General features: G+C 47.0%; 1 protein-coding gene across 6 annotated transcripts in view; it reads right to left on the reverse strand.

The window, feature by feature from the left end:
- UBR4 (ubiquitin protein ligase E3 component n-recognin 4) overlaps positions 1 to 27880 on the reverse strand; it is a 120493-nt gene that overhangs the window by 85303 nt on the left and 7310 nt on the right. For all 6 annotated transcript variants that reach the window (XM_045858982.1, XM_045858980.1, XM_045858981.1 and 3 more), the window contains exons 3-27: positions 26979 to 27082; positions 26108 to 26237; positions 25858 to 25997; positions 25260 to 25362; positions 25000 to 25141; positions 24745 to 24869; positions 21887 to 22011; positions 21260 to 21319; positions 20899 to 21089; positions 17133 to 17232; positions 16863 to 17000; positions 16275 to 16392; positions 14933 to 15120; positions 13828 to 13987; positions 13638 to 13723; positions 8430 to 8599; positions 6957 to 7239; positions 6272 to 6407; positions 5340 to 5419; positions 4728 to 4856; positions 3840 to 4022; positions 3572 to 3694; positions 3255 to 3484; positions 1932 to 2053; positions 602 to 699 (exon numbers count right to left, since the gene is read on the reverse strand). In XM_045858982.1, the coding sequence (XP_045714938.1) occupies positions 602 to 699; positions 1932 to 2053; positions 3255 to 3484; positions 3572 to 3694; positions 3840 to 4022; positions 4728 to 4856; positions 5340 to 5419; positions 6272 to 6407; positions 6957 to 7239; positions 8430 to 8599; positions 13638 to 13723; positions 13828 to 13987; positions 14933 to 15120; positions 16275 to 16392; positions 16863 to 17000; positions 17133 to 17232; positions 20899 to 21089; positions 21260 to 21319; positions 21887 to 22011; positions 24745 to 24869; positions 25000 to 25141; positions 25260 to 25362; positions 25858 to 25997; positions 26108 to 26237; positions 26979 to 27082 (3464 nt within the window). The remainder of the gene's footprint in view (positions 1 to 601; positions 700 to 1931; positions 2054 to 3254; positions 3485 to 3571; positions 3695 to 3839; positions 4023 to 4727; positions 4857 to 5339; positions 5420 to 6271; positions 6408 to 6956; positions 7240 to 8429; positions 8600 to 13637; positions 13724 to 13827; positions 13988 to 14932; positions 15121 to 16274; positions 16393 to 16862; positions 17001 to 17132; positions 17233 to 20898; positions 21090 to 21259; positions 21320 to 21886; positions 22012 to 24744; positions 24870 to 24999; positions 25142 to 25259; positions 25363 to 25857; positions 25998 to 26107; positions 26238 to 26978; positions 27083 to 27880) is intronic.

A 27880-nucleotide genomic window follows, 5' to 3' on the forward strand; every position in this document is an offset into this window, starting at 1 on the left:
ATATCTTAATTATCCTTGTACTGTAGCTCCAGGTGATGTAAACTGAGATCACAATTACATAGAACATATAACAAGATTATAATAGTTGGCTTTTCCAAAGAACTGTAACAACAGAATAATCTGTTAATAGAGGTAATCGGGACAGAGCACATACAAAGTTCAAATAAACTGACAGAAGATGAACAGTCTTCTAAAAGCTTCGAAAACCTAAAAGCTACTCCATAAAGTTACGACAGGAGGAACATGTTCTTGACATAACCCAGAAAGGAAAGGAAATAGAGTATTTACTGAGAGTTCACGTGCCAAATAATGTGCCAGGCACTTTGCACTTAACAGACCTACTCTACACGTCCCAGTATTCAACAGAGGAGGAAACTGAGGCTGAGTGGTGGTCCTGTAACACAGTGACACAGACTTCCTTGCAAAAAGATCGTATGGGTACCAGCAGGGTAATTCAACGCTTTGATGACTGACTCGGCCACAGCAAATAGCATTGCAGCATGCAAGTGTCTCCTGGGAGCTACTTTCAGCCCGAAGGGTCACAGCAGCACACAGGAGGGCTGTGCGCCGCAGCCCGACTCCTGGGAAGACAGACACTCACCCAGGACCCGATGTTGGGGAACTCGTTGGTGTTGACGTTGTTCCAGGACTCGCACACACCCTGCACCGACGACGGTAAGTTCGGAACCAGTGTCGGACCTAGCAGCAACAGAACGACCAGGGATCATCACCAGAGAGAAAGAACAGGTCACAGCATTTTAAAGTCAAGCTCAAATGCAGTCAAAGAAGCACCACAGCCCAGGCTGTCAAAATAATTACCAGGATGGCGTAAAAGGATATTTCAATAGCAGTACTATGTCCAAGAATTAGCTAACTGCTCAATAGCCGGCAATCTAACTGTAAGGTATTCACTTGCCACCATATTCCCTTTCTAACCTGGCAAGGAAAGCAGACCACTGAAAACAAGATGCAAAGTGAGGGCGAGTCATTACAAGTCAGGCCAAAATCACTATTAAACATTTGTTACACCTTCCATGAGTAAGCACTGCTTTGATCCTTTTTCTTCTTAAGATAAATTTTAAGGGCAGGAATCATTAAGAAGAGCATTTAAGGATGTAGTAAAATTTAACTTCTAAAAGTGAAAATATTTGCGTATCAAAAGATTATTTAGAGCTTGAAATTCAGGAACATACAAATGGCTAGAAATTTTAAAGCGTAACTATTGCACTTAACCCCGGTTATTTTAGTTCTCCATCCTAAATTTCTACCAGATCATTCCTAACTGAGGGAAGGTTTCCCCCAAGCACAAAGTGTTAGCCTGCTGATCTTCCTAATCTCTATAAATGAAAAAAAGAACAAAGATTTGTGCTCACAACGAAAGAGCCTAATATTTCAGAACCAACTGATCTTTGTTTAGATCCCAGCGCTACCACTCGCCAGATGCAGTACTAGAGCCCCGGCTGCTGTGTGTGGCTCAGCGGACTGAGCGCCGGCCTGCAAACCGAAGGGTCGCTGATCTGACTCCCAGTCAGTGTGATTCCCGCAGGCCTGGGTTGGGGGCCAGGTCCCTGGTGGGAGGCACGAGAGAGGCAGTGGATCGATGCCTCTCTCACACATTGATGGTTCTCTCCCTCTTTCTCTCTCTCTTCTCCTCACTCAAAATAAATACATAAAATTAAAAAAAAAAAAGATATCAAATTAGGGGCAAATAACTTCTCTAAGCCTCAGTTTCCTAATGAGTAAAAAGGGATAGTACCAATACTTACTCTGTAAGGTTATTGTGAAGACCTACATAGATAAGCCTGTCCGTGTTTGATGCCCAGCAAGTGTCCAGTAAATGGCAAACACCAGCAGACAAGTCAACAGGGAGAGAAGGGGCAGCACCGGCCGTACTAGCAACAACAGTAAAACGCAGAAGCACAGTCACTTACCTAGCGTGTTTGCTTTGCACCTGCTAGAGCCAATAGCCAGCACAGCAGCAAAGCCCTGCAATTTCTCCTGGGAAGGTTTTTCAGTGGATCCCTCTTCATTAAAGTTCTGTAGCAAATAGGCTCTGGGGGAAGAAAAAAAAAAAAAAAACAATAAAAAAAACAGAAGAAAGTGTGAGAGCCAAAGCGTAACGCCCGTGTACACAAGTTTGGGGACAGTGACTACTGTACCGATACTTCTCCCCCTGGCCTTGGAAGACTGGCAATGCACATAAAGGCTCTGAGAAGTACTACTTATGCATATGTATGTTTCTAAAACTGCTCGCTCTCATGTGCCCAGCACTCCCACACCTGCTTGCCCAGGAACGCCTGCCAGCGGCTCCGTTCAGAAAGCTCTGGCCGCACGGGACGGCCCAGAGACGGTAAGCTCCTGAGGGCAGGGCCGCAGCTTTGCTCCTGCTACACCCCATGCCTAGAAATGCCCCTGGCCCGCAGCAAGCCCTCCTATTTATTATTCACAGTTATTTGTTCGAAAACTCTGCCTCAAGCCCCAGTGCTCTCTCTAGCACACGACATTCACAGAGAAAGACATTAGTTGAGCTTTGCAGCGGCCCAAGACCCTCTGCGCACACAGGCCCCGCAGTGCAGGGGCTGAGGAGCGGCGGAGCCTAGAGCGCCCATGCGCACAGCTACCGGGTGGTCACTCCTGCCCGACAGGCAGGCATCAGGCCTGGCTCTGTCGGTTTGGCCCACAGGAAAAAAGCCTGAATTTTTGATTTGTAAATAAACTCCCACTTTTATATACGGAAAATGAATTCTAAAATATTCATACATCATGAAGAACAAACAACTCTATACGGCATACAATTTGCCACATTTATTATAGAAAGAGCTGGATTTCAATATACTCTTAACTCTTTAGGAATTTTTTTTCTCTAGCTAAATACCATAAAATTTAAAGAGCATTAAAGAGCTTCATCTTAGTGAGTAACAGAAACGACAGTGTTTGAAAAAATTCCACTCTTTTTCTTTGTGTCTTACAAGTAAAATGCTAGAAAGTATTTAAAGATTTACAAAAATTAAACTCTCTCTCGACTCTTAATGAACTATTTGAAAATTACCTCATCAGACACCTCTTGATTACAGAGAAGAAAAAAAGAAAAAACCCTAAGCTAATATAAATAAGTAAATAAAACCAAATTCTGAGTCAGTGGGGGTTTGCAGAGTGAACAGTACTTAGAACTATAAAGCTCATTTTTAGGAATTTACGGGCTCCTAAAGAGAGCAAACCCTTTCTCCCCTCTCTGGGCAGGCAGCCCATCACACCTTGTGAACGACGCGTAAGTGTCAATGAGCTGGAGTGTGGCCGGAAGCAGGTTCTTGGTGATCTCCGACGACTTATGAGGCTCCGTCTCGGCGGCCATCTTAGAGAAGTGCTCGTCCAGAGAGACCTGGACCTTCGAGATAGCGGCGTCGAGGGTGTAGATGGACTGGAGACTAGGGATCTCGTGCAGCTGCAGGATCGTGGTGCAGTCGATGCTGCAGAATGATGAGATCTTTAAAAACACCAAAGTATTCATTAGACGTGGCAGAAGGCTGTGACACAAGCCGAATTCCATATCATGGACCCAGAACTGACACACCTGTCGAGCAAAGTATTCCTCTACGATTTCCACGTCATACTTCACCGAGCTGCACTTGGTGGAAGCCAGTTCCAGGAGAGAGCCAGCGTGTTCGGGCTTCATTCCCTGTTTGATGAGGTGATCCTACCCGGACAGAAAAAGTGTTCAAGAGATCAGCATAGACACAGTCTGAAGTCCTCATTACCCTCCTATTTAAAAATTCCCAGCAGCACAGAGAACACGGCTTTGACTACCCCCGAGCAGCAGGCTCTGCGTCACGCTGCGGTACCTTTATCCAGTTGACATAGGAGGGGATCCGGAGGCGAGAAGACCACCGCAAAGTGTGCAGGATGTCACACTCACTCATCTCGGGCGAGTTCACGGCCAGCTGGTTCATGTACGTCTTCGACGGTGGCAAAACGCCTAGGATCCTCCACAGTATCAAGAAGTAATACTGCAGGGCACAGGCCTCCTGGAAGCAGCAGAAAGGGCAGTCACAGCGGCAGCAGCACCGCCTCAGGTCTCCCCGACAGTGAGGACGGCTCCAGACACAGCCCTCAAAGCACGACAGTGTGGAGAAAGCTCGCTTTCACCTGAGCTGTGGCTCTCAAGTCTGCCCTCGGGTCTTTCCAGAGGACATGGCTGATGGTGAGGCAGAACTGAGTGTGAAAGCACACGTACAATGCACTCCGTGGCCTGCACACCTCACAGGCCAAAAAAGCTCTCCTGAGATGACTCCGGCTCCCCAGATAATTTGACAAGCACCAGAAGAGAGCAGGACATTCTCCTCGGCAGGCCCCCCATTAGCAGGCCCTTTCTGTGGCCTGAGCTGCTGTTGTGGCTTCTACAGTCAGAAACACATTCCCGCAAACACAGAAAAAGCTCAAGTGTGAGGCTCGGGGCATCTCCCATCAGGCACTCACGGGAGATGGGGTACTTAGGTGACCATTAACTCTCAAAGTCACATTTTTTCCAATGCTAACCAAAAGAGATAAAATTGTCTCTGAGATGAACACAACCACCTTAACTACATAAAAGTACCGAAGTATCAGTCAGTTTTACAAATGGATATGCAATAAGCTGAGTAGGTCCCAGAAGGCAATTTCTGGTTGAACTGCTACCCCGTTACCCCACAAACGCCACACTTCGCCCCTGGCCCGGGCCACCACGGTCTTACCAGAGCCGTGACGCTCTTGTTCTCTTTCCTCCTGACTGTGTCCAGCTGGGACCCAGCTGCGAGCAGGGACGTCAGGGCAGCGTAAAGGTCGTCATACTTGACAAGCTTGGAGAAGAGAACATCACAGGCCTAATCCCGAGAAAGACAGACAATCACGTTTTCTTATTTTTGGAAATATGTTTCTCCTACTCTCTATCCACTGCCACTTAACCTCATGACTGACAAACTAGTTCATTTAAATTCTGATGAATCATTTCTCGCTGTAGCAAGACTCCCACTCAGGGCCCTCGGTCAGTCTCTGGGCCACTGTCAGCACCCAAGTGCAGGCTTTAGGATGAGGCAACTCTATGCATTAAAACACGGCATGTGAAAATGCTGAGTCTTCGTGAATAATGTGTCAGAGGTGGGAGCCACCAAGAAGGGCGCCCCCTACAGTGCAAGTGGAGCCCAGCAAATAGACCTCAGAATAACAGGTTCCTTTCAGAGTAAGCTCAAACCTTAACACAGACCAAACTCCCTCTGACGGAAAGGCACTCCCTTTCCCCCGACAGGCTGATCTGGGTGGAAACCACCTGACCCGCACGTAAAATGGGGCTTTAAAATTCCTGGTACCACAGAATCGAGTCGGTTCAAGTCATCCTCTGAGGCTTCTGGGGACAGGACGCAGTAGAATCTGGGCTGTGGCACAGTGTCTGAAAAACAATGCACCGATTAAAAGAATTATTTTAGTCTCAACTCTAATGACTGTAAGATGTGAAAACTAAGAGACACTTTGGAACAGGGTTTCCCAGCCTCGGCACTACTGACACGCTGGGCCAGTAACTCGGCTGCGGGAGGCAGGACGTCTGGCTCCCCACTGGCTGCTACCCACTGAATACCAGCAGCGTCCTCCCCGTTGCGACAACTAAATACGTCCGCAGATACTGCCCAATGTCCCCTCTGGGGGAGGGGGACACAATCACCCCCGCCTGAGAACCACTACTCTAGGAGTTGACGCACTCTATGATCGAGGTAACCAACACAATTCTATCATTAGACTGACCGCCCTAAACTTAAATGCTGTTCCCCTAGTGTCAAAGGGACTAGTGAGAGATCCCAATGACCGTAAGGTCATACGAACGCTGGAGGGACGTTCCCACAAAATGCACTCAGCATCTAGCAGTCCTCAGGACAGCAGCAATCCCACACTCAAGATGAGCACGAGAGGCACCGCATCAAACGAACGGACTAGAAACACTAGAGAGAAACCCATGGCTTCCATCATTTTCTGAGTATTCCCCAAAAGGAAAAGTCAGCCTGCGAGTTAGAACCACATCCTGCCAGACAAAGGAGTCCTAATTCTTGGATCTCAATGCTTTCTGTTTTAAAATAAATGTGGATATGTGAACATTTATTTCCGAAAATGTTTTGGACCCGCAAGCACTCGCCACTAGGGAGTACACCGAACCAACGGCCAGTGGCACTCAAGGAGTCCCCGAGCTCCGAACCCCGCCCTGCCGGGGAGAGCCTGCGAGCCAGTGTCGGGTTGGCAGCCTTCCCCTGACCTGAAGAGAAGTGCTTGGACCAGTTTTCCTCCACTTCTTTGAAGCCGTGATAGAGGGGGCTGGTCGTCCGGCGGCTGCTGCTGTCGTGGGATCCGCTCGCCCACCCGAACGGAGGACTGAGCAGGTTGTGCTGCACCTTTGGAAAGAAACACTCAGAGTAAGAAAGCTACACAGTCACCATGCTCGCTGCTCCAGGCGCACTGTAGACTAAAACATCAAAGTCTGGGGAACTCCCAAACTAAAAGAAAATCTTAGATTTTTCTGTGACTTCTGGAAAGTATCTTTTTTGCTGAAGCACAAAGGGAATAGTACTCAATGAAACATTTTAAGAAATGCTGAGTAGAACAATCCTTCACTGGCCCTTCCACCCTTGTCTTGGATCTCTACAAAGCAGCTCACTAACCCATCAACTCCACTGCTCTCCAACGCCCAACCATTAACAGGGGCTCCCTGAGAGCCAAGGCTCAGGGCACTGTGCTCGACAACACAAGGTTACACCACGGAACGACACCCGTGTGTTAACAAACCCATCGAATCCAGTAGTCTGCATTCATCGCTTCTGGCTAACCCAAGTGTGAGCGCACAGACACAAGGCTGGGTGGCGTTCCTAAGGCCACTCAAAAACCCAGCACAAAAATACTCTCCACGAGAGCCAGGGAAGCAAAAAGAGCACGCCCGTCCGTACCTGCTCGAACAGATACATGGGGGCTTTGGAGTACTGGTGGAGCAGGTAATCCAAGATCAAAAGAAGGCGAGCGAGGATGAGAGGCACAGAGCGCGCCTGGGCGTCCATGTTGGCGCTCAGCTCCTGGATGATCTGCACGACGAGCGTCAGAATGGCCTGCCGGCCTTGCTCGGTGAAGTTGTGGAAAATGAGCAGCAGCAGCTGCAGGTGCTCCACGTTCAGGTCTTCGGTCTCACTGGGCACCACGCCTTGCAGGGCATTCTGCTTCATGGTCGACAAAAACCTACCGCGGAGAAAAGGACAGTGTGTCTGCTGAAGAAGTCAGAACATCCCCTGAAGTGTCACAATGTCAAGTGCTGAGGCCAGGAATTAAGACAGCAAATTGAGGAAGACAAAGAGTTACATGTAAACAAAAGAGGAAAACTAAATCTGAGCTACAAAAAAGCCAGGTTCATCCACACCCCGCGCCCCTGCACTGCCAGGGCGGCCGCACAGGTGTTAACACCCACCCAGCCACGGCTGACCATGGACAGACCTGCAAGCTCCCAAAAGGCGGTGCCTTTTTTTAAATTAACAAACCTGGTCAGGCAGAAACAAGTATTACTTTCCCCTATACTTTGATTCTAGAGTTTGATTTCTGTTTTGAGAGTTTACATTACGGGTTAAATCAGTCCATAATAATAGTCAAATACATTAGAACTCAATCCTCTGCTATTCAGAGAACTTGCTGGAAGAGCTTTATGCAAAATAAATAAATAAAAATAAAAAAATAAATGTGGCCAACTGTTTTCACCGCCTTTGGCTATTAGAAAGGAGATTTGTGTTTTAATAAGGGTTTCCCTCACCACATCCCCCATCCCTCCACCTCCTGGCCTTTTTGCAAGATTCCACCAGGAAAAATGAAGGGTCTTTTACATATGAGAGGATTTATAATTTCTCAAATCCAGTATTAGAGTTATTTGATCATAGAATGGAGAAGAGAAAATCGAATTGCTTTGAAGACTCCGAACCATGTAAACAAAAATGACAAATATAGGTCTTCATCTAAAGAGGATTTAGATGATTAACCTGAGCTTCCCCCAAGTAAAAAAAAAATCTTTAAAAGTTGTCCAAAAAAGACTGCAAGTCACTCTAAGTGGTTTCATGTTGAAAGCAACATAATCAAAGACAGAGCTGGCTTCCCTGTCCCCTCCCTTTCAAAAACCCGGGTCAGGATAAAAGCCGTTACGTTCACGATCCAGGTTCTATCTCATTATTGCAACCAAATCCCTCCTGTGCTGATGTTTCCGCACCATGTACTTTTCTGTCTTTCAGTCTCCCCCCACCGCCACCAGAAACCCACGTCTCCACCCTCACCACTTTAAATGCGATCGTCAGAGTACCACCGCAGAGCCACAGATTAACTACAAGGAAGTCAAACATAAAACCAAGTAAGGAACCTTCTCCACAAGGCTTCTCTTGGCAGTTTCTTACCTGTCCCAAACTTTAAGACATTCGGGGACATCAGGGTCACCTTGAGCACAGGCTTTGTGTTGCCAGATGAGCAGGAGGCGTGAAAGCACAGAGAGGCTTTGCGGGTGGACGTACAGGGGCCAGGGGCCCTCGGAGAAGGGGGCGACTCCCAGCTGCTGCAGCAGTGTGTTCTGGCGTGAGAGACACACGAGAGACCATTAGGGGAAAGACAGCGAACGAGGTCAAAGGCTTAGTAATGCTCTCTAATGTTACTCTTTAATGCTGGCAGGGGTATTTCAATAAAGGAGATGAGGTTTATTTCGTAAATAAACAAACAGCCGTCACTAACCAGCGTCAGAAGCCAGTCCTGAAACAGAAGAAATGCACTGAGACAGCAGAGACAGGGCAATGTTCTCAACGGGCAGAGCACAAAAAGTGTGCCTTCCAAAATCCTGAGCTGTGGTAGCTAACGTCTTCTCCTTCACGATCAGTTACATACCACAACCGCCACTCAGCAGAGGCAGATCCAACGACTTCCCGGTGCGACCACTTACATTAGCAGCACCGGCCGAGAACTCCGGCCTGCAAGCTGCCACGGCACCCAGGCAGGCGGGCTGTCTGCCCCGGCTGCGGCCTGCCCTTCGGACGGGCTCTGCTCCCAGCCCAGCGGTCTAGGCTGCAGCTTATCTTCTCCCACACAGGCCGGCTGCGCCGGAAGCCAGTGGGAAGCCAGGCAAAAGCCTGCTCTCTCACTTGGCTTCAGAAAACACAAATCGTGGGGACCTTAGGACACAGGATAAATTTCTGTCTGCCAGTTAAATTATGTGCTTATAAAATGTCCTAGGGGACCTCATTCCTTGGGAATAATAATCACTCATGTCACGAGTGGTGTGCCCGTGTGGACAGACACCGCAGGCTAAGCGCTGTGCGTACACCGTCGCACGAATGCTCAGAACTGAAATGCGGGCTGGGCGTGGGCTGCATTCCACCGAAGAGGGAAATGGCTCCGAGTGGTTTGAGAACATGACTAAAGCCACACGATCACCAAGTAATAAAGCCAGGTTTACCTCTAAAACCTAAGTTCTTAATTGCTGTGCTCAGCACAGCCGTAAATGACTTTTCCATCCCTGACTCAAGGAAACCTTTCAAAAAATAAATATGCCTTGGCTATATCAAAAATAAATACTGTAGCACTACTGTAATAAAAAATTGGAGAAAAAATCTGAATGTTCAAGTGACATGCAGCCATAATGGTGGCCATTATAAAGACCAAGATAAATGTAAAAAAAAATTATATATATAAAATCTGAAAAAGCAGACAACAAAAGATGTATCAATGCTCTGATTATAACTATAAAATGATGCAAACTATACGGATAGGGGCCAGAAGAAAACAGGTAAAAATAAAAGCATAGATCTTAGGCCTCGGAGCTGTGAGAGATGAGCTAACACTCCTCAGGAAGCTGGTTTTCCCTTTTCACTTCAACCACTCTTATCTCTGAGGAAGAGAAACCGACCCTCTAAGAAGTATAACTGCCGGCCCTGGCCTGACCGTTCCTTCCACGCAGCCTCCGTCCGCCCCTCTTCCACGCGGGTGTTCCTGCGGTCTCGGCCTCTCCCTTCCCATCTTTCCGCTCCACCCGTCTCTCACCCCTCCAACGACGGCCTCAGTAAGTCCCAAAGCTACTTACTGTCAACCTTGATTTTTTAACTCCCGGATTTCGGACTCACATTTCCAACTACTTTCTGGATGTTTTCATCCTACTGGCACCTCAAAGTGTCATCGTATTTAAGATGATTTTTTTAATAGCAATGGTGACTATTTAAACTAAAAACACTGATAACCTACAATGTACAATTCTCGTGTACAAAAACACACAATCCGTTTTCTCATTTGAGTGAAAGGCAACACACCGGCAGAGGAAGTGATAGTCACACAGAAAGCACCTCTGCTAACGGCCTGCAGCCGACTCCCTCCTTAAAGGAGAGCCTCACACTCAGCTACGCCATTTTCCAGGCTACACAATGGCTTCGAGACTGACCTACCATCGGGACTGAAAACGAGTCGTGTCGGTAAGCTGGTATCACTCATTTGGGTTTAAAAACAGAGAGAAAATGGCAAACAGTGCCTCGTGGAAAGCCCGAAGGACCATTCTGAGTAAACGTGGAGTGAGGGAGTAACCCGTGAGTCAACACAAGCCCTGAGCTGACTTAAACCTGGGAGTGCGCCCACTGAGCCCCGAGCACCACTCCTGCTGCCCCCCAGCCAGCTCTCCTTCCTGACCCCCTGTTCCCCCAGGACAGACCACAGCGTCCTGCCAGCCTCCACCGGAGACGTCAAACCCCGGCAGCACCTGACGCTCCTCCTCCCTATGTCCTTCATCCCATGCAAATAATCTCCCAGGATCTCTCAACAGGTCCGCTACCCACACCAAACCTCCCCTTTCCCTCCTGACCCCACAGGAGTTCAAGTCGGCTATTCCTTCAGTGTCCACACACAGAAAACTAGAAAATGCTCAATGAATACTTATCAAATGAACGAACCTGGATCACCACTAAATAGACCCCCTGTGATGTGGGGACATATAAAAGATGTATTTGGTCTTAGTTCCATTCCTAGCACAGAGCACCTAAAACTTGGGTAATTTCCTTAGTGATAGAGGTGAAAGAAGCTTCTTTTGTTAATCATAATAAGCTCCTTTCAGCTCTACCCAAGTTTATGCTAATGAGGTGAGGCCCTAGATAGGCGGGTCCCAAACAGCTTCAGGATGGGGGTTGGCTGCCAGAAGAACCATGTGATTAGAGGACTGGAACTTTCAGCCCCATCCCCAACCTCTTCTCTGAAAAGCAGGGCCAGAGACTGAGCTAACCAATCACCAAAGGCCAATGGAGCAGAACACCAATGGAAAACCAGACAAAGCCTGCTTTCTCATTGGCCTTCAAGAGACCTACATCACCTTAGTAGACAGCTTTATTAGACACATGTGAGAAACCAGAGGGGCCATGCCAACCAAGCACAGCCTCTCAGCAAAATGTCCTCTTCCCAATATGTTCAAAGTCGCCAAGAAGCAGATTTCAATTTCTTCTCTAAGCAGGGAATAGGCCTACTAATCTTACTCAGAACCACGGTTCTTCATTTCCCAGGCAGCTGAAGACAACCTTTAAGACAACTGACCCCTGTCTGCTTGCACAGACTGAGGCACATCTCATTAACCTCCCTGCGAGCACACTGTGCGTCTTGCAACATCGGTCATCAGGCACCTGGGTGACGAGGCTCTGCACATCCCCCAAAGCAACAATGTCCACAGCAGGGCGCCCAGCAGCAGACATGAAATCCGGGGGAGGGATTCCCACGTCCCATGTTTGAAGACAGGCACGAAAAGGGAGGTGTGAGGATTCCCTCTGCATGAAGTCAGCAGCTACGGGCAACCAGGTTGCGTGTCCACACAAGGTCTGTAATTATCTTTACAAGGCCAAGAGGACAACAGTATTCGAGGAATCTTAACTATTCTCCGGAAAGAAATATTTCTTCCCCATGATCTGAACGAGTTTAAGCAGGAAAAGATCTAGCCTATGAACTCTGAAAGTTCCCTAAATAAACTCAGATCTGGGCAGGCGACTGGGAACTGGCAGGACAGCCGGCCGCATGCTAACTGAAGCATTTCCTTCTCTTCGCTCACACACGTCCACAACTTTCCTTCTGGGTTTATGTTCCCCGTCTTGCCCCCCGCAAAATGCCTTCATGGAACAGTAGGTAAGTGTAAACAGCTTTTATTTTTTCAACAACAAAAGAAAAATTTTAAGAATTTCTGGAATAGGTTGGGGTTATGAGAACCAATTTTAACCTCCTGAAATAGCTTCCTGGATTTCGTCCCTTTGGGGGCAAGTGCAAGCCTTTCAATTGTGTCTTGATTCTGAGAATTCACCGAAAGAATCTTAAGAGTAACAAAAAAAGTGTTCAAAACAGTAAAGCAAATGACTGGAGGTTACCAAATTCTGCTGGGGGAGGGGAGTGTCACAGTAACTAAGAATCAGCATCTTTAACAAATCCCCCAGGGATGCTTATGTCAACGATGGAGAAGCCCCGACTCTGGACATAAGAAAGTGACCACGAAAACCCGACGCTGGCAAACGCTGGGAGGGAATGTGACTCCGCGGGCTCTGACACACTGCTGGTGGGGACACAACTTCCCGAGGCTGCTCAGAAGAGCCATATGGCACTATCTGCCTGAGGTCACACACTCCACGACCTGTCAACTCGACTCCTAGTCGTCGTAGTCCCGAGAGAACAGGGAAGACATGCAAGAAAGATCGAGGCAACTCCTGGAATTGCTATTCGACCCGCCACGACCCAAAGGCCCGTGGGTGGAGCAGAGGGGGACGAAGACACCGGGACAGTTGCGAGGACAGTGGGATACCAGGCAGCAGCCCAAACAAGAACCACAAAAACATGCAAAACTATGGACGGATCTCAGCAGCACAGTCTCAGCAACACTGAGTGGGAAAAGCCTGGAAGGGCTGCATAGCGCATGATGTCATTTGCCAGAAAAACTAGAAACGACAACATAATTTTTAAAATTTAAGAACTATAAACACAAAAATAAATACATATAAAACTAACGAAATGAGGAATTTCAGATTTAGACTTCAAGACATCAGCTACTTCAGTGGGGAGAGAAAATCATAAGATTTACAAGCCCACAAACAAGACCCTAGACTTCCTTCTTGTGGTGGGCTTGCAAGCAGCAATGCATATGACAGCAACTATGTCCTATAATTTGACTCCTTTAAAACGCGTCTTTTAATTTGCATTTCTGAGATTACTAATGACAAACATTTCCTATGTTTGTTGGGGGGATATATATATATATATATATATCCATCCACATATACACACCCTGGATATAATTAAAGATACGTATATATCCATATATATAGATCTCTCTCTTTTTTAAAAATTGCCCACTTATTTATTTTGTCCGTTTTTCTACTAGAATAGTCATCGGGAGTTGTTTGTTTTTGTAGTTTTTCCTTTTCTTTAAATTCACTGACATTTTCTTTTCCTTAAATGATCCTAATTAAGGCGGAGGTCATACTGGAATATTCTCTCAGCACTCTCTCCACTGTGGGGATCCCATGACAAACGGTGTTGCTTAGCAACGAGAACCGCAGCCTGCCGAGAGCTGATGGAGACAGCGCTCGGCCTCACTGGACGTCGCGCGTACAAACCTGCAGGTTAGGTGACTGCAGGTCAGAGGTGACCAGAGAGTGGTTGAAATGATAGAGCGCGGCAGCGAACTCTTCATCTGATGAACCTGGGAGACACACAGGAAAACCAATCATTCCAGCGGCCACTGAGTGTATGGCGCCACCCTGTCTACAGCCAAATTCTACGAGATAAAACATCCTGTCGACTGACCCTTGAGTCCATCTTTGTCCACCTCCTTAATGATGCTGGCCAGGGTAGCCATATGGTGTTCGGAGAGAGAGACACTCAGGTAGTTTCGGATAAAATTGTTCCGGGAGTTCAGCATGGAAGAGGTGATGAAGTTCAGAATGTTGGAAGCCAGACCTAAGAACTAAAACAAACAAACAAAAAGAGCTGATATCAGGCCCAGAAGTCCAGAGACCCTGCAAATCCCGAGTACAAACAGGAAGTGAAATATGCCCACAGGCCTCATGCAATATATACAATGAGTTTAAAAATCAGATTTTAAGTCATCTACAGCAGGACTAAGTTTGATCATGATAGCCGTTCCCTTATAATTCCACCATTTGCACAAAACGGTATGCCAGTTCAGCACAAGACTTCACAAAATACCGCGTGACGACGGGGGATGTCCACACAGACTGACTCATTTCTTTCTCCTCTAAGGTCCTGCATTTGTCCAGCTCTTGGATGTTATTGATACATTCAATTCTGAAGCCTGTATTGTCATTATAGAATTCCCAGCTCTTTACGTCTTCATTAAAATTAAATTGAATTACTGTGTCAATGTTTAATGTCCAGACCCTTGACCAGGTTAAGCTGTATGAAAGCAAGGACTGCATCTGACACGTTTGCTGACACAGCTTCAGAACAGGGGCTTTCACAGAGCACGTCATCAATACACACTAGCTGGAAAGATCGCTAGCAAGAATTTACCACGCACCAAACCTATGCAAAGGGCTCTTCACCTCCTCACAGCACTCAGAGGCAGGTGCAGTCCTCCACACAACAAAGGACAGAACTGAGGCTGAGAGCAGTTCAGATTCTTTGCCCGGCGTCACCAAGCCAGGACGTGAGAAAAGCAGGACTGAAACTCACCTCTAACTCCAAAGACTATCTTATACTAACCCTCAATCAGAGAAACACCAAGAGTACATGTTACTTAATCAAACAACCAACACATTAAAGTCCTAAGTAAAAATATCTTTAAATGCTACAGTTATCCAACCTAGAAAATGTTTCATTCAAACGATCTGCTTTTCACACCCTTTCTCCCCATTTCTCCCTCCCCTAAGCCTCAGAAACCCACTCTTACCAACTCAGGATCTTTGCGGCTGGCCAAAATGTTGCCCTTTTCTCCGGGAGCCTGCTTGCTGGGGCTTTTAACTCTAGGGGAGCTCTCCAGTGGAGGGGGCGGGGGAGGAGGTGGAGGGGCCACTTTCTCTTTACTGGGCGAGATGGTCTCTTCAAACCACTGCCCCAAAATAGGCTCACTGTCATCATCTGGACAGAGAAAGAGAAAAGTAACAGACATAACACATTTTTAAAAAAATGTCAGTACATCCACGTTTAAAAGAAGGAACATAGGATATCTTGATTGTGGTGGCAGTTACACAACTGCATATATCTGTCAAAGCTCATCTATGTTTTATACCCGACATTAATATAATATTGTATGGCAACTGTAACTGAAAAATGTTAAACATTTCTAAAACATCTAAATGTATACATAAAATGGGAGCGTTTTATTTTACATAAATTAGACCTCGATAAAACTGATATTTTTTTCTTTGTTATAAACTGATTTTTTAAAGGGGTGCAACACAGGAAGAGAAACAATCTATTTTACTGGCAACAAACCAAATATTTTCAAGAACAAATTTTTTACTTGCCTATCAACTGTAAACCCTAAAATAAGAATCGTACCTTTTATAATACTGTACATTGCTCCCAAAAACCTGATTATAAAGAATCTGAAATGTTTATCTTTTTCGGTCTCTCGCCAGGCTAAGGCAGGAGGGAATGCCAGCCTCACCCCGGTGTTCACGACAACGGAGTGTGGAGCTTCCTCTCTCCCTCGGCTTCCCCAGGCCACACATCCACGACAACAGCCAGACCTGAGGCCTCGCACACCTTTTCCGTTTCAGTGGGAAAGCTCAGAGCCGAGTTCACCAAACGAGTTAACACAAAAAGAGCTCTAGCTGGTGTGGCTCAGTGGACTGAGTGCCGGACTGGGAAGCAAAGGGCCGCTAGTTCAATTCCCAGTCAGGGCACATGCCTGGATTGCGGGCCAGGTCCCAAACAGGGGGTGCACAAGAGGCAACCACACACTGATGTTTCTCTCTCTTTCTCCCTCTCTCTAAAAGTAAACAAATAAAATTGTTAGAAAAAGAACTATGGACTGAGATGTATTTGATTTTGGAGGACAAGGAATGAAAAGCAACCTGGGCTCTGCTGATAGCAGTTTCTTTCATTCAGTCTTCCACAGCGCAGCTTGCTCTTAAATAATAGGTCACCTTTAGCACACATAAATAAAATCGAGACCCGGGCTGGGCGGCCGAAAGGAAAGGACGGACGGGGAGCCAGGGGAGCCGCCGGGAAACTTCCTGCTGCAGTCGGCAGCTCCTCTGCGGGGGACAGAAACGGGAGGGCTCTACCTTGGCTGCTGTCCTCCTCCGTGCTGCTGAAATCGTCCTCGTAGTAGGTGTTGGAGTCGGTGGAGGCGCTGGCATCGCTGCTCATGGAGCCCTTCCTCTGCCGCTGCAGGACGCAGGCCTAGGGAGCAGTGAGGGTGGTGGGGCTGACGACCTCCAGACGGGAACCTTCCTCCCTCACCCCGTTCACCACTTGGAAAGTTTTCTCCGTCTTATTCTTTTGTTCTAAATCCAAGAAGTAGCTCTCCTACTAGCTCCCTCCAGGACTCTCATTGTTTTCTCCTACAAAAGCACTCCAAAACCAGAGGTGTGGACAAGAATTGAAAAAGGAGTATTTCCATAGTGTCCTGTATGATTCTGCTTCACCTCGCCAATTGTCACAAATCACCAAGCAGCCACACATGTATCACACTGCTAATGAGCAACAGCAGATTCCAGTGTTTGGAATCATTTAAGAATTCCTTGCATCTCTAAAATGATCACCACAAACCTGGCATTATAAAGGTCACAGTTTTCCGTCAGTCTTACTCATTTTGGGAAGTTTCTCTTATACAAGATCTTCCCAATTACCCGGGGCATGACCCCACCCACCTTCCTGTAGGAAGTTGAGAGCAATGTCAGCAACAAGTTCGTCAGCGGGACAGAGTCAATCAGCCGTTGGATCCTCTGTATGGAGGTGCTCTGGGCCATAATGCTCAGGGCCGCAGGGGGACCATCTGTCTCCCAACCCTGAAGGTAAACATCAAGAGAGAATCCCTGCTATGAGTCACCAGGAAATAACTGCCTGATCTGGCTGGTCCAGCCAGCTCACCCGGGGCGGGCCAGCCAACACTCTGCCGGCCCCTGAACGCCACCCCTCACCTTGTGCAGGGCCTCCACCTGCAGGTCTTGGAAGAGCGATGTTAACAGCTTGACAGCGTGGTTTGCCAGGATGACCGAGAGCACCCCAAAGCCCTGGTGCCTACACACAGACAAGGAAAGAACCAACCTTTAGACAACTCACAAGGAAGTGCAGCCTTAAACACAAAGCATCTTGCCATTTTGGGGAGGGGGTCCCAGACCCCGTTCAGAATCTATGGAACTGCCCCCAGAGAAAAAAGTACAGAATCTGCACGTAATTTCAGAAGTTCACAGTCTCCCTGAAGCCCAACCACGGGCTGCCCGAGGACCCGCCGGCTGCAAGTTCGGAACTCCAGGGCCACAGAAACTTCAAAATGCATGGATTTTAAGTGGAAACTGTCAGTTCAAAGCAACTGGGTCGTGTGAAGACGCTGACATTCAAATGGTATCTGGAACTTCTTAAAAGTCATTCTTTTGAGAAGAAAAAGTTAAAAATTATCCACTTCTATAAAACCTTTTCTTTCTGTCCAGATGATCACATGACGAAGACACAGTATATCTAATATGCGCTGAGCTCATGTAAAGCAGTAAGAAAAAGGGGCAAACACCAAAGAGAAAAGTGGGGCAGAGGGCACAGGCAGTTCACAGAGAAACGAAAGTGCACAGAAACTGTGTGAAGAGGACCACAATCACACCAGTAACCAAAGACGTATACAAATCAGAGCAGCATAAGAACATCTTCCACTTCCAAGGTCAGCAAACATGAAGCTAACGACAGCCGCCGTCAAAGAGAACCAGGGGACATGGGCACACGCGCACACAGCTGGCGCGGGAGGCAAACGAGCAGCTTGGCAAAGCGTTTCAATTATTTATTTTTTTCAAAGATTTTATTTATTTATTTCTAGAAAGAGGGGAAAGGAGGGAGACAGAGGGAAACATCAATGTATGGTTGCCTCTTGCGCCTCCTAATGGGGACCTGGCCCACAACCCAGGCATGTGCCCTGATGGGGAATCGTACTGGCGACCCTTTGGTTCATAGGCCGGCACTTAATCCACTGAGCCACACCAGCCAGGGCTCAAATTTTTAAATAAGTGTACCCTTTGTCCTAACAATTATACTTCTAGGATTTTACCCCAAGGGGATAATTAAACAAGTTCACAAAGATTAGTGTTTTAGACGTTTAAAAAACATAATCAAAATAAGAAACTTGGAACAACCTAAATAAGTGTTTAAGAAGGTAATTAGTTAACTATGGTATGTTTATATAGTGGAATGCTGTCAGCCATTTAAAACTTAACAATAGTTTGTTCCCTGAAAAGGTGTCAACTATATTTTATAAGTGATCCTATTTTTGCAAATATATTTTTTATATGTGCACAGGAAAATGTCTGATAGAATGTTTACTAATTTAGGTGACTTTTTTTCCCTTTCTCATGGTTTGTAGTTTATACATTTGTACGTGTTCATTTTAAATCTCAAGAAACAATCACCATTTTTTTAATGTAACTGCTACTTCTAGGAATAGAAGTACTTTCTGGCATTCTCCCATTTCTCTTTACAAGGCCAAGACTGAGGATAAACTCCCAGTATCACAAACCACTGTTCTCTCTGGCACAAATTCACCTCCCTGCTTTGCTTGAAGTTTGCTGTCACGCACTGCTTAACAATGGACATGTTCTGAGAAATGCAGTTCGGTCGTTATATGGACATTATCGAGCGCGTTCACACAAATGTATATGACATCAACTACAACACACCTAGGCTATATGGTCTACATACCACCACTGTACATGCAGTCTGTTGTCGTCCAAAACGTTATGCACGACTGTACTACCAACCATCCCAATGTCTAGTTCAGAACACTTCCTCAGGGAAGCCTGCCTTGATTTTTCTGACCAAGGTCAAGTGGCACCATTATACAATATACTCGGGATACAATCTGACATATATCTGCATGGACATCAACTTTGTCTCTTGGGAATGTCTGCTATTTTGTTCATCAAAGCATTCCAGACTAACACACACGCTGGGGCAGAGAAGAGGCTCAGTGAATAACCTGCTGAATGAGATCCAGAACTGACTTCTTCCTTGAATTCTACACTCACATACCCTACTGCCTACTCACCACCTCACATCGAGGTCTGACATCCATCTCGAACTCAGCACGGCCAAGACTAAATTCTTTGGTTCTGCCTCTTGCTGCTTCCCAATCTATTCCTGAGCTAGTGTTCCCTAGCTCAGTAAATTACACAACCCAGGTTTCTCACGCCAAAGAAGTGTTGATGTGGTATTTTTCACTCAACACCCAAGCCATCAGCAAATGCCGTCTGCTATACCTTCAGAAACACTTCCCACCACCACCCCATTCCAAGCCCTCCCGCTCTCGTTCGCAGTGATGCACTGGCTTCCTAACCGTTCTGCCCCCTTTTTCTCTACCGACCCTGCAGTCTACTCTCCACACAGAAGCTGCACTCTCGAATCACTAATCGATCAGATCATACCGCCCCCTGTTGAAACCCTCTAACCCCTACAGATTACACTTGGCCCTTGGTGATCGGGCCCCTGGCTCTCTGACCTAATTTCCTACCACTCTCCCTCTTCAATTTCCCCATCCTAGCCATACTGAACTTGTTGAGCCTCAAAAATGCCAAATTATACTTCTACCTCAAAACCTGCACGATTCTACCCCAAACATTTGCACGGCTCACTCTGTCACTTCACGTACGTTCTCCGCATCTTGTCTTCAGAGGTCTTCCCTGACCACTCGAACTAAAATAACTCGAACTATAATAAGCCCCTTGCTCTGGCTTATTTTTCTTTGTAACACTTGCACATAACCTATTGTGAACTTAGTATATTTGCTCCAATCATATCATAGATTTCAAGCCATCCAATAAAAAACAGGGAAATCTGAGCAAGCAGACATATTGTTCCGGTTGGGAAATAAACTCCATAAAGGCAAGCACATGGCTCTGACTGTACCAGACCCTCAGCGCCGGAACAAGGGCCTGCCGCGTCGCTGGGACGGAAGGAGGAGGTAAAACCCAGAACGCCTGTCCTTAGAACACACACCCTCCAACAGCACAGAAGTCACATCTCTAACCTCTTTCCCAGCAGGCAGCGTTTAATGCCCAGATTTCATCAAAACAGCAGCAAATGTTTCAGGAAGCAAGCCAGGAGGACCTGACAGAACCCTCTCTTTATTTTCTTTAATTAGATTTTATTTATTTATTTTTAGAGAGAGGGGAAGGGAAGGAGAAACAGAGGGAGAGAAACATCAAGGTGCAGTTGCACCTTGCACATACCTCCCCCACACTGGAGACCTGGCCCACAACACAGGCATGTGTCCTGACTAGGAATCGAACTGGCAACCCTTTGTTTCACGGCCCACGCTCAAACCACTGAGCTACACCAGCCAGGGCGCAGAACCCTTTCTTTATAGGTAAACACACAAATGGAGCAATCACCTCCAAATCAAGAGCCTGTTACACAAAAGCTTTTGCTTCCTGATGTGACCCTCATACAAATCCTAAAATATGTATTACACAGGAATTTTCTCATTCTTACATATGAGGAAACAAGACAAAAAAATGAGTGATTCATCCAAAGTCACACAGCTTTGATGTGGAGACGGTAGCCTGTGATCATCATCGGGCTGTTAAATTCAACTGGGTACGGAGGGACACTTTTCCACCGATGCAGAGATGAGAAGAGTGAAGCCAGCCCCCATCGACAGAAGAGGGCGGGAAGAGAACAAAGCAGAGTGGCAAGCAGAGAGACACGTACCCTTTGCCAGGCCCCAGCTTAGGAGAGCCCACGCCCTCTTTGGTACGAGAAAGGATGTCTCTGACTCGGAGTGCAGCCAGGGGGTCTTTCTCCTTCCCCTTATCAGCCAAGGCAGTAGGACTGAGGTTCAATATGAGGAACAGGCTGTTTAACAAGCACCAGGCACCCAGCAACTGGAAGTTCTGATAGCGCTGTTGAAAAAGGCACAAGAGACACTTGAAATTAATATCACTGAATGTCAACTGTCATTGAAAAAAGGCACAAAAGAAAAGCATGAGCGCAGACCTCTTACAACAGGTTACAAGAGGAGAACACGCCCTAAGGCCACAAGACCAGCACGCAGCAGAGACATGCCTCTTACCTCACCGCCAGCCCGGCGAGAACTGCAGATCGCTTGTCCGATCATGTCATAGATCTCGAGCTGTCCAATACCAAACATACGGAGAAATCTGAGCAAGCAGGCACATTTCATCATAAATGCTAGATCCTACCTAAATTAATTTAGCTTCAAGACCAAAGTATCTTCAAGTCACTTTCCAATGACACAATCGTCACACTTCCCTTCATATGGCACTTTCATATCCCCCTTCTAGCTCAGCTCACATGGCACCCCAGAGTGTTCTCTCCACCCAATCTAAAGCGACACCCCCAGATTGCTTTCTATCACAGTTATTGATCCTATACACTTACCAGTATCTGAAATTACCGTACGTCTCTACTGTAAGTATACTGACACGTGGTAAGCCCTCAAACATGCATGCTGAGTGACTCATCTTTCACAAGGTCACTGCCACCACAACACTGCATGCTTTCTGCTGTGCGACCGCCAGACACACAAACTGAATGCCAACCTCTTACACCTACTACCCCGGGGGAGGCGTGTGTGGAGCACTCCATGTGCCTTCCTCTGTCATGGAGGAAAGTGTAACTGCCCACATTCCCTCGTTTGAACCACCAGGGCACCCCTAGGCCCAGAGGCTTGGCTTACACATTTCTGGACAATCGTAGCTGCGTCACTCTCATAGTCGTCTTCTTTGGAGCTCGCGGACCCTGTCCGTACTTGCTGAGCACTGCCCACGTGAAGGATGGCCATACAGGTCGCCACACTCACACCTGAAAAAAAGACGCACAAACTCTAGTCATGGTATAGTTCCAAGAATCCACCAAAACTGAAGGAAAAGCACAACCCCACTCACAAGCTATTCAGTGAATTTTATTGTTGCTGCAAGTAAATTCCATACGGACAACACTAAACATAGTCTCACCATATGATCCAGCAATCATACTCCTAGGTGTTTACCTAAAGGAGCTGAAAACTTCTGTCCACGTAAAAACCTGCCCACAAATATTTACTGTAGTTGTATTTGGTAACTGCCAAGAAATAGAAGCAATCAAAATGTCCTTCAAAAGCTGAAGGGATAAACTGTGATTCATTTACAAATAAAAAGCAATAAAAAGAGATGAGCTATCAAGCCACAAAGACACAGAGGAAACATAAATGCATATTCTAAGAAAAAAAAAAAAGCCAGTCTCAAAAGATTACATATTATACAGTTGATTCTAACTACATGGCATTTTGGAAAAGGTAACTATGGAGACAGCAGAAACATCAGTGGTTACTAGAGACCGGAGATGGGAGAGGGCAGAGGCATTACTAGCTGAACATGAGGAGTTTTTAGGGTAGTGAAGCTATTCTGCATGAGACAATGATAATGGCTACATAACATTAAGCATCTGTCAAAACACACATAACTACCACACAGAGGGAACCCTAATCTAAACTTCAGTTAATAGTGACATATCAATATCAGTTCATCAATTACAACAAATGTCTCATAGCAATGCGCTATGTTAATAATGGAAACTGTGTATGGGGAAAGGGGAATGTATGGGAACTCTGTAAAATCTGCTCAATTTTTCTTTAAACCTAAAACTGCTTTAAAAATAAAACCTATTAATTTTTAAATATTTTTGAAATAATTTTTTAAGATTATGGGGAAAATCCCATATTTAGGTTTTCTTGAAGACATCAAGGACATAAATGTAATCCCTTTCTTTAAATATAATCCCAAGTGATCAAATTTCAACAACAAACCAAATCTGGGATCTTTAACCCAGCTGAGAATTTTTAAAGAATCTTTAATCCTTACGGACTGGACACACTGAGACCCATGTGGTATTGAAGAAATTCCCTGAAAACTGATGCCCTGACCAACAGGGCTCAGTCAGGTGGGCGTCATCCCGCAAAATGAAAGGTCACCAGCTCCACTCCTGGTCAGGGCACAGGCCTGGACCGCGGGTCAGTCCCCCGTCAGGGCGCAAACCGGGGGCAACCGATCGATGTTTCTCTCCCACATCAGTGTTTCTCTCCCTCTCTTTCTCCCTCCCTTCCCCTCTCTCTTGAAATAAACGAATAAAACCTGACAGAATAAAGATGCTACTGAAAAAAGAAATATTCCCAGAAAATTGAAATTACTGAACCCCCAAGCCAACTTAAAAATGCCAAGGTCACAGGCAGAGGACTCAGAGGTGAACGCCGGAAATGGGCGTGGAGAGAGCACACGGTCGCCTGCACCCCGAGCCCTCCACTCTCGCTGCCGCCGCTCCAGCTCAGGCCACGCGTGCGCCCTTCCCATTAGCGTGTCCTCGCCGCCGGCACCGCCCCACACCAACACCCCGCATGCGACTGCGTGGACGCTCTCCCTGAAGCGCGGCTCAGATCACACCGCCCCTCAACATCTTGAGCGGTCTCTGCTGTCCACAGGGTGTGGTCCCAGGGACTCAGGATGCACTTCTAGGCCTTCTGTGACCGCGGCCTCCTTTCTTAGCAGTTGTAACACTCACTAATCCACACACACACACACACAAACACACACCAGTATGTTCCCCAAACCCTAGAATACCTGTGGCCCTGCTTCTGCCTCTGGCTGGAGCTAGCCCAGCTAAAATCCTTCCTGCCCTGTAAGATACACCAGAGAACTCAGTTCCTCCGTGACTACTGCCTTCCCTGGTGGACAGTGCCTTTACCTTTACATTCCTATTTGAACAGAGATGTTCAAAATAAGCTGTTCCAAAAACGTAGGAAGATGATTAACTTCAGTAATTTCTTGGTGCACCCAAGGTCAGGTCCCAAGGCTCTTCAAATCCTCACTTACACAACCAAGTAAACATCAGAAATTGCTACACCTTCCAAGACATCCCGAACTAGGATATTTAGAACCAGGGGTTAAAAAGTCACGGTAACAGCAACTTTAAAGAGAGTGACACCAGTGGTCGGCCCCACTTCCACGGAGGCATGTTCAACAACAGCAAGAAAGGGGGTTTTGTGGAAGCATGAAGAACATGTGTCGTGTGTATCGATATAAACAGACACCACCTGTTCCACAACGCCTTCCTCAAACCCGCCCCCACAGCAAGGCTCAGTCGCTCCTTCTCTGTGTGCCTCTAGCGCGCTATCCTCGTCTTGTTGCCTTTGGCACCTCCTGATTTATAGTATCCTACGTGGTCCATCTGCTCAGGTGCAGGCTCCTTGAGGGCAGCGGTAACGTATCATTCACCTCGATATCCCACTAGCACTTGGCATTTTGCTTTTCATACAGCACTTAGTTACTATCTGCACACACTATGGAACTAAATATGCTCGTAACACAATGCCAGCTGTTGAACAACAAAAGGGCAACTTACAAGATTCCTACTGGGACCTCTTTTCACCTGGAAAAGGTATCAGATGGTCCTCGGGGGAAGGGAGTAGTAAGTAAAGGTAAACGCCCCAGAAAAATCTCACGGTTTCTGGAAAGTATAGGCACGCTGACTGAGAAAATGAGCTCGGACAGCGTCACGTCTCACCTGCGTACAGACAACTTAGGCTGAGCACTGTCACGTCCTGCAGACGAGAAGGAGTGAGAGGTTCCAGCACGGGCAGAGAAAGGGTATCCAATGCCATGGTCACGTCGATCACCAGTGAATGAAAACTGGAACATGACAGAGAAGGTGAATCACTGGCTGCCATAATCTGGAAGTCGGCACGCCATAAACATAACCACCTTCTCCCTCTGAGGGCGGCACTAGAGTGTAAAGTGTACGTCCCCTGGAGCACCTTACCCGTTACGAACAGCAGTGGCATCTGCTACGGTCGCGGGCATGATGAAGAAGGAATTGGCCAACACGGCGTCTTGAAACCGATTGATGTAGCGTAGGAAATATGGCAGGTTCAAACACACACGCAGTAGCTTCTCTGAGCCACCTGAATTAATGAAAAAGCTTGACCTTACCAATGAGCTTCTGTCTGTGTGATTCTTTTCCAATTAAGGAATTTTTGACAGCAGAGGAACCAGCTTTCTGCTGACAATTAAGCGTCTTACCGAGCTCTTGAAGACTGGCTACGTTCTGAGCTATGAACACATTCTTGGTTTTGACCGCAGAGGTTTGGTCTGTGGATGACTGCTCATCGCTCTCTCCTTCCACCTGCAGAAAAACGAGGCATACGAAAGGCCCATCAAGACACCGTCACCTGCTGACGCCGCCCTGGGGTCCGGAACCGAAACGACTGTCCACACGAAGGAGCAGCTCCATGGACCCTCTTCAGACCCCCCAGGTGATGAGGGGAGACTCCTCCCTGATGCTGGGAAAGTGCAGGTTAATTTTCCCAAAGGAGGGGAGACGTATATAGCTTTAAATATGAATATATCCTACCACTACTAGAGAGTGATGCCTTTTACAGAGAACATGCTCTTTACATGTTTACTTACATTGAGAAATGTTAGAAAACAGTCACCAAAACAGTAGTAATTAGACAGAAGGAGCCAGACTGAGTTTTAACTTTTTTTTTTTTGGTCTGTATTCTTCCGTATTTTTTTCTACCATAGGCACGTACATCATTTTATATCACAACTATAAAGTACATTTGTTATCTTTTCTGGAGTTATCTCCTTAACAAGGACTTCGGCTGAAGTAACTCACCGGAGTCTGTGGGCCCATGGAGGGCGATGCTATAGTTCTAGGGTTGAAAACTGACGTCAGCTGGTTCAAAAAATTCATCTGGACCTCCTTCTGCCTCAGCTCCGGGCTCACAGGCGAGGCCAGCTCCTTCTGGTCTTCCACTGTGAGACACGAAAGCAGACGGGATGAGGACAGCGCCGCCAGAGAGCAAACCAGGAGGAGTGGGCCAGGGCGGTGGCCCGGCGACCAGGCCGGGCAAAGGAACACTCACCATCTGAGAGTGTCTTCACTGTTTGGGGCAGCTTGGCCGATTTCATCATTGCTGTAAACGTGATGATTTCAGTTCTGTCTAGTCGGCTACAGCCAGTGCACAGGCCCTTGATGAGGAGGATCAAGTGTTTCTGAAAAGAAATGCAAGGAAGTCTTTTAGAAGATCCGACTCTTTAGAGACGTCCATCTGGCACCGGGCCACATGCAGGTTCCCACCAAGGCCGGCAATCTCGGGAAACAACACTGAAGCAGAAATCACAAGCTGACGGGCCCCTGACCACACTGGTCTGCACATTCGTCTTACTCTTCTCACATGCTGCTGGTTTTTAATTTGAAGTCAATGCTAACTTTTTCAAACCCGGGGAGTTCAGCGTGCAAACCCGGATGTCTTCTCTCTCAGTCGTCGCGAGTTACAGTAATGAGCCCCCGAACCTCCACTGCTGCACAGCAGGCAGGAGCTGGAGCCTCCACAGTGACTGGCCCGTTAGAGCCGGGTTGTGCCCCGTCTCGGCTGGCACGCTTCACTCAGTGTCACCTGCCTGGCCTTGCGCGCAGGTAGCTGGAATCCCGGTAAAAGCCTCTGCAGCCCTCTACACCGGAGACCAGAACACCACAGCCCCCACTCGGCCCACCGCCTGTTTTTGAAAATAAAGTTCACCGGACCACAGCTATGTGCACTGACTTGTGTGCTGCCCGTGGCTGCTGCCAAGGCAGAGCCACAAAGGCAGAGACTGACTGGACGGCCAGCAAATCACACCCCATCTGGCCTATCACAGAACCCGCCTACCAGCCCCTGCACTGAGACAGCCCTTCTCCACCGCTGCACAGCCCTGCCTCAGAGTAAGGCTCGGAAACGGGCCCGTCACTCTCACCTGGGACACGGCACACGCCTCATCCGGATTCTCCAGGCGCAGGAGCGAAAACTCAATCAAGACTTTGCAGGCTGCCGCCACCGACTGAAGCTGGTTCCGCGGAACTGAGAAAGTAACAAGTTGTACTTAGCCTCAAACACCTGTAACGCACTAACCCTCACCGCTGATATATCAAACGAAACACGTACTGACGCTTTGGATACACACTCCGTATGTCCAACGTTTCCAATATTTCCGTGGCAACAATTATTCAGAACCAGCTACCCAAAGGCTTCTGGTAACTGATAATCATCAAATGCTTACAAATCAGTTTACCTTACATTTGCTACAAACTAAGATCATTATAATGAGATACACATCACCCTATGTACCAAGAACTTCCAATATATTAACTCAGTCCTTAAACCAATCCTATGATGTTGGTACTTTTGTTATCTGCTCTCCCTCCTTTTTAAAATAGATGACCATAGAGAGGTTAAATGGTCTGCCCACGTGACACAGCCAGAGTCAGATGCAGGACATCTGGCTCCAGAGGTCACGCCCTTACCCACTAGCGCATGTGACTTCTTTCCTCCATAGATTCTAAATGCCTTTTTGCAAGCAGCTTCCTACACTCAGTTTCTTCAAGCTAAAAGTGATTCTTTCCCCAGTGCCCGGGGCCTATAATAAACAGCACTGGACACAGAGATTGCTCAGCAACCCTGCAGCTTCCTTTCCCTTCACTTGCTTAGAAACTAACTAAACAAATCATTACAATTTTTTTAGAACTATATGAGTTAGGATTTTAAAAAATGTGAAAATGCAAAAATTCAGATATTGGAAAATAGGGGCTTGGTGATTCTTTGATTAGAAAAAGTGTAAAGATGGGGAACTGAAGGTGAAATATGTTCACATACCAGAGA

Source organism: Phyllostomus hastatus, unplaced genomic scaffold, assembly GCF_019186645.2.
Source record: "Phyllostomus hastatus isolate PE091 unplaced genomic scaffold, TTU_PhHast_1.1 phas_scaffold_182, whole genome shotgun sequence".
Taxonomy (NCBI): Eukaryota; Metazoa; Chordata; class Mammalia; order Chiroptera; family Phyllostomidae; genus Phyllostomus; species Phyllostomus hastatus.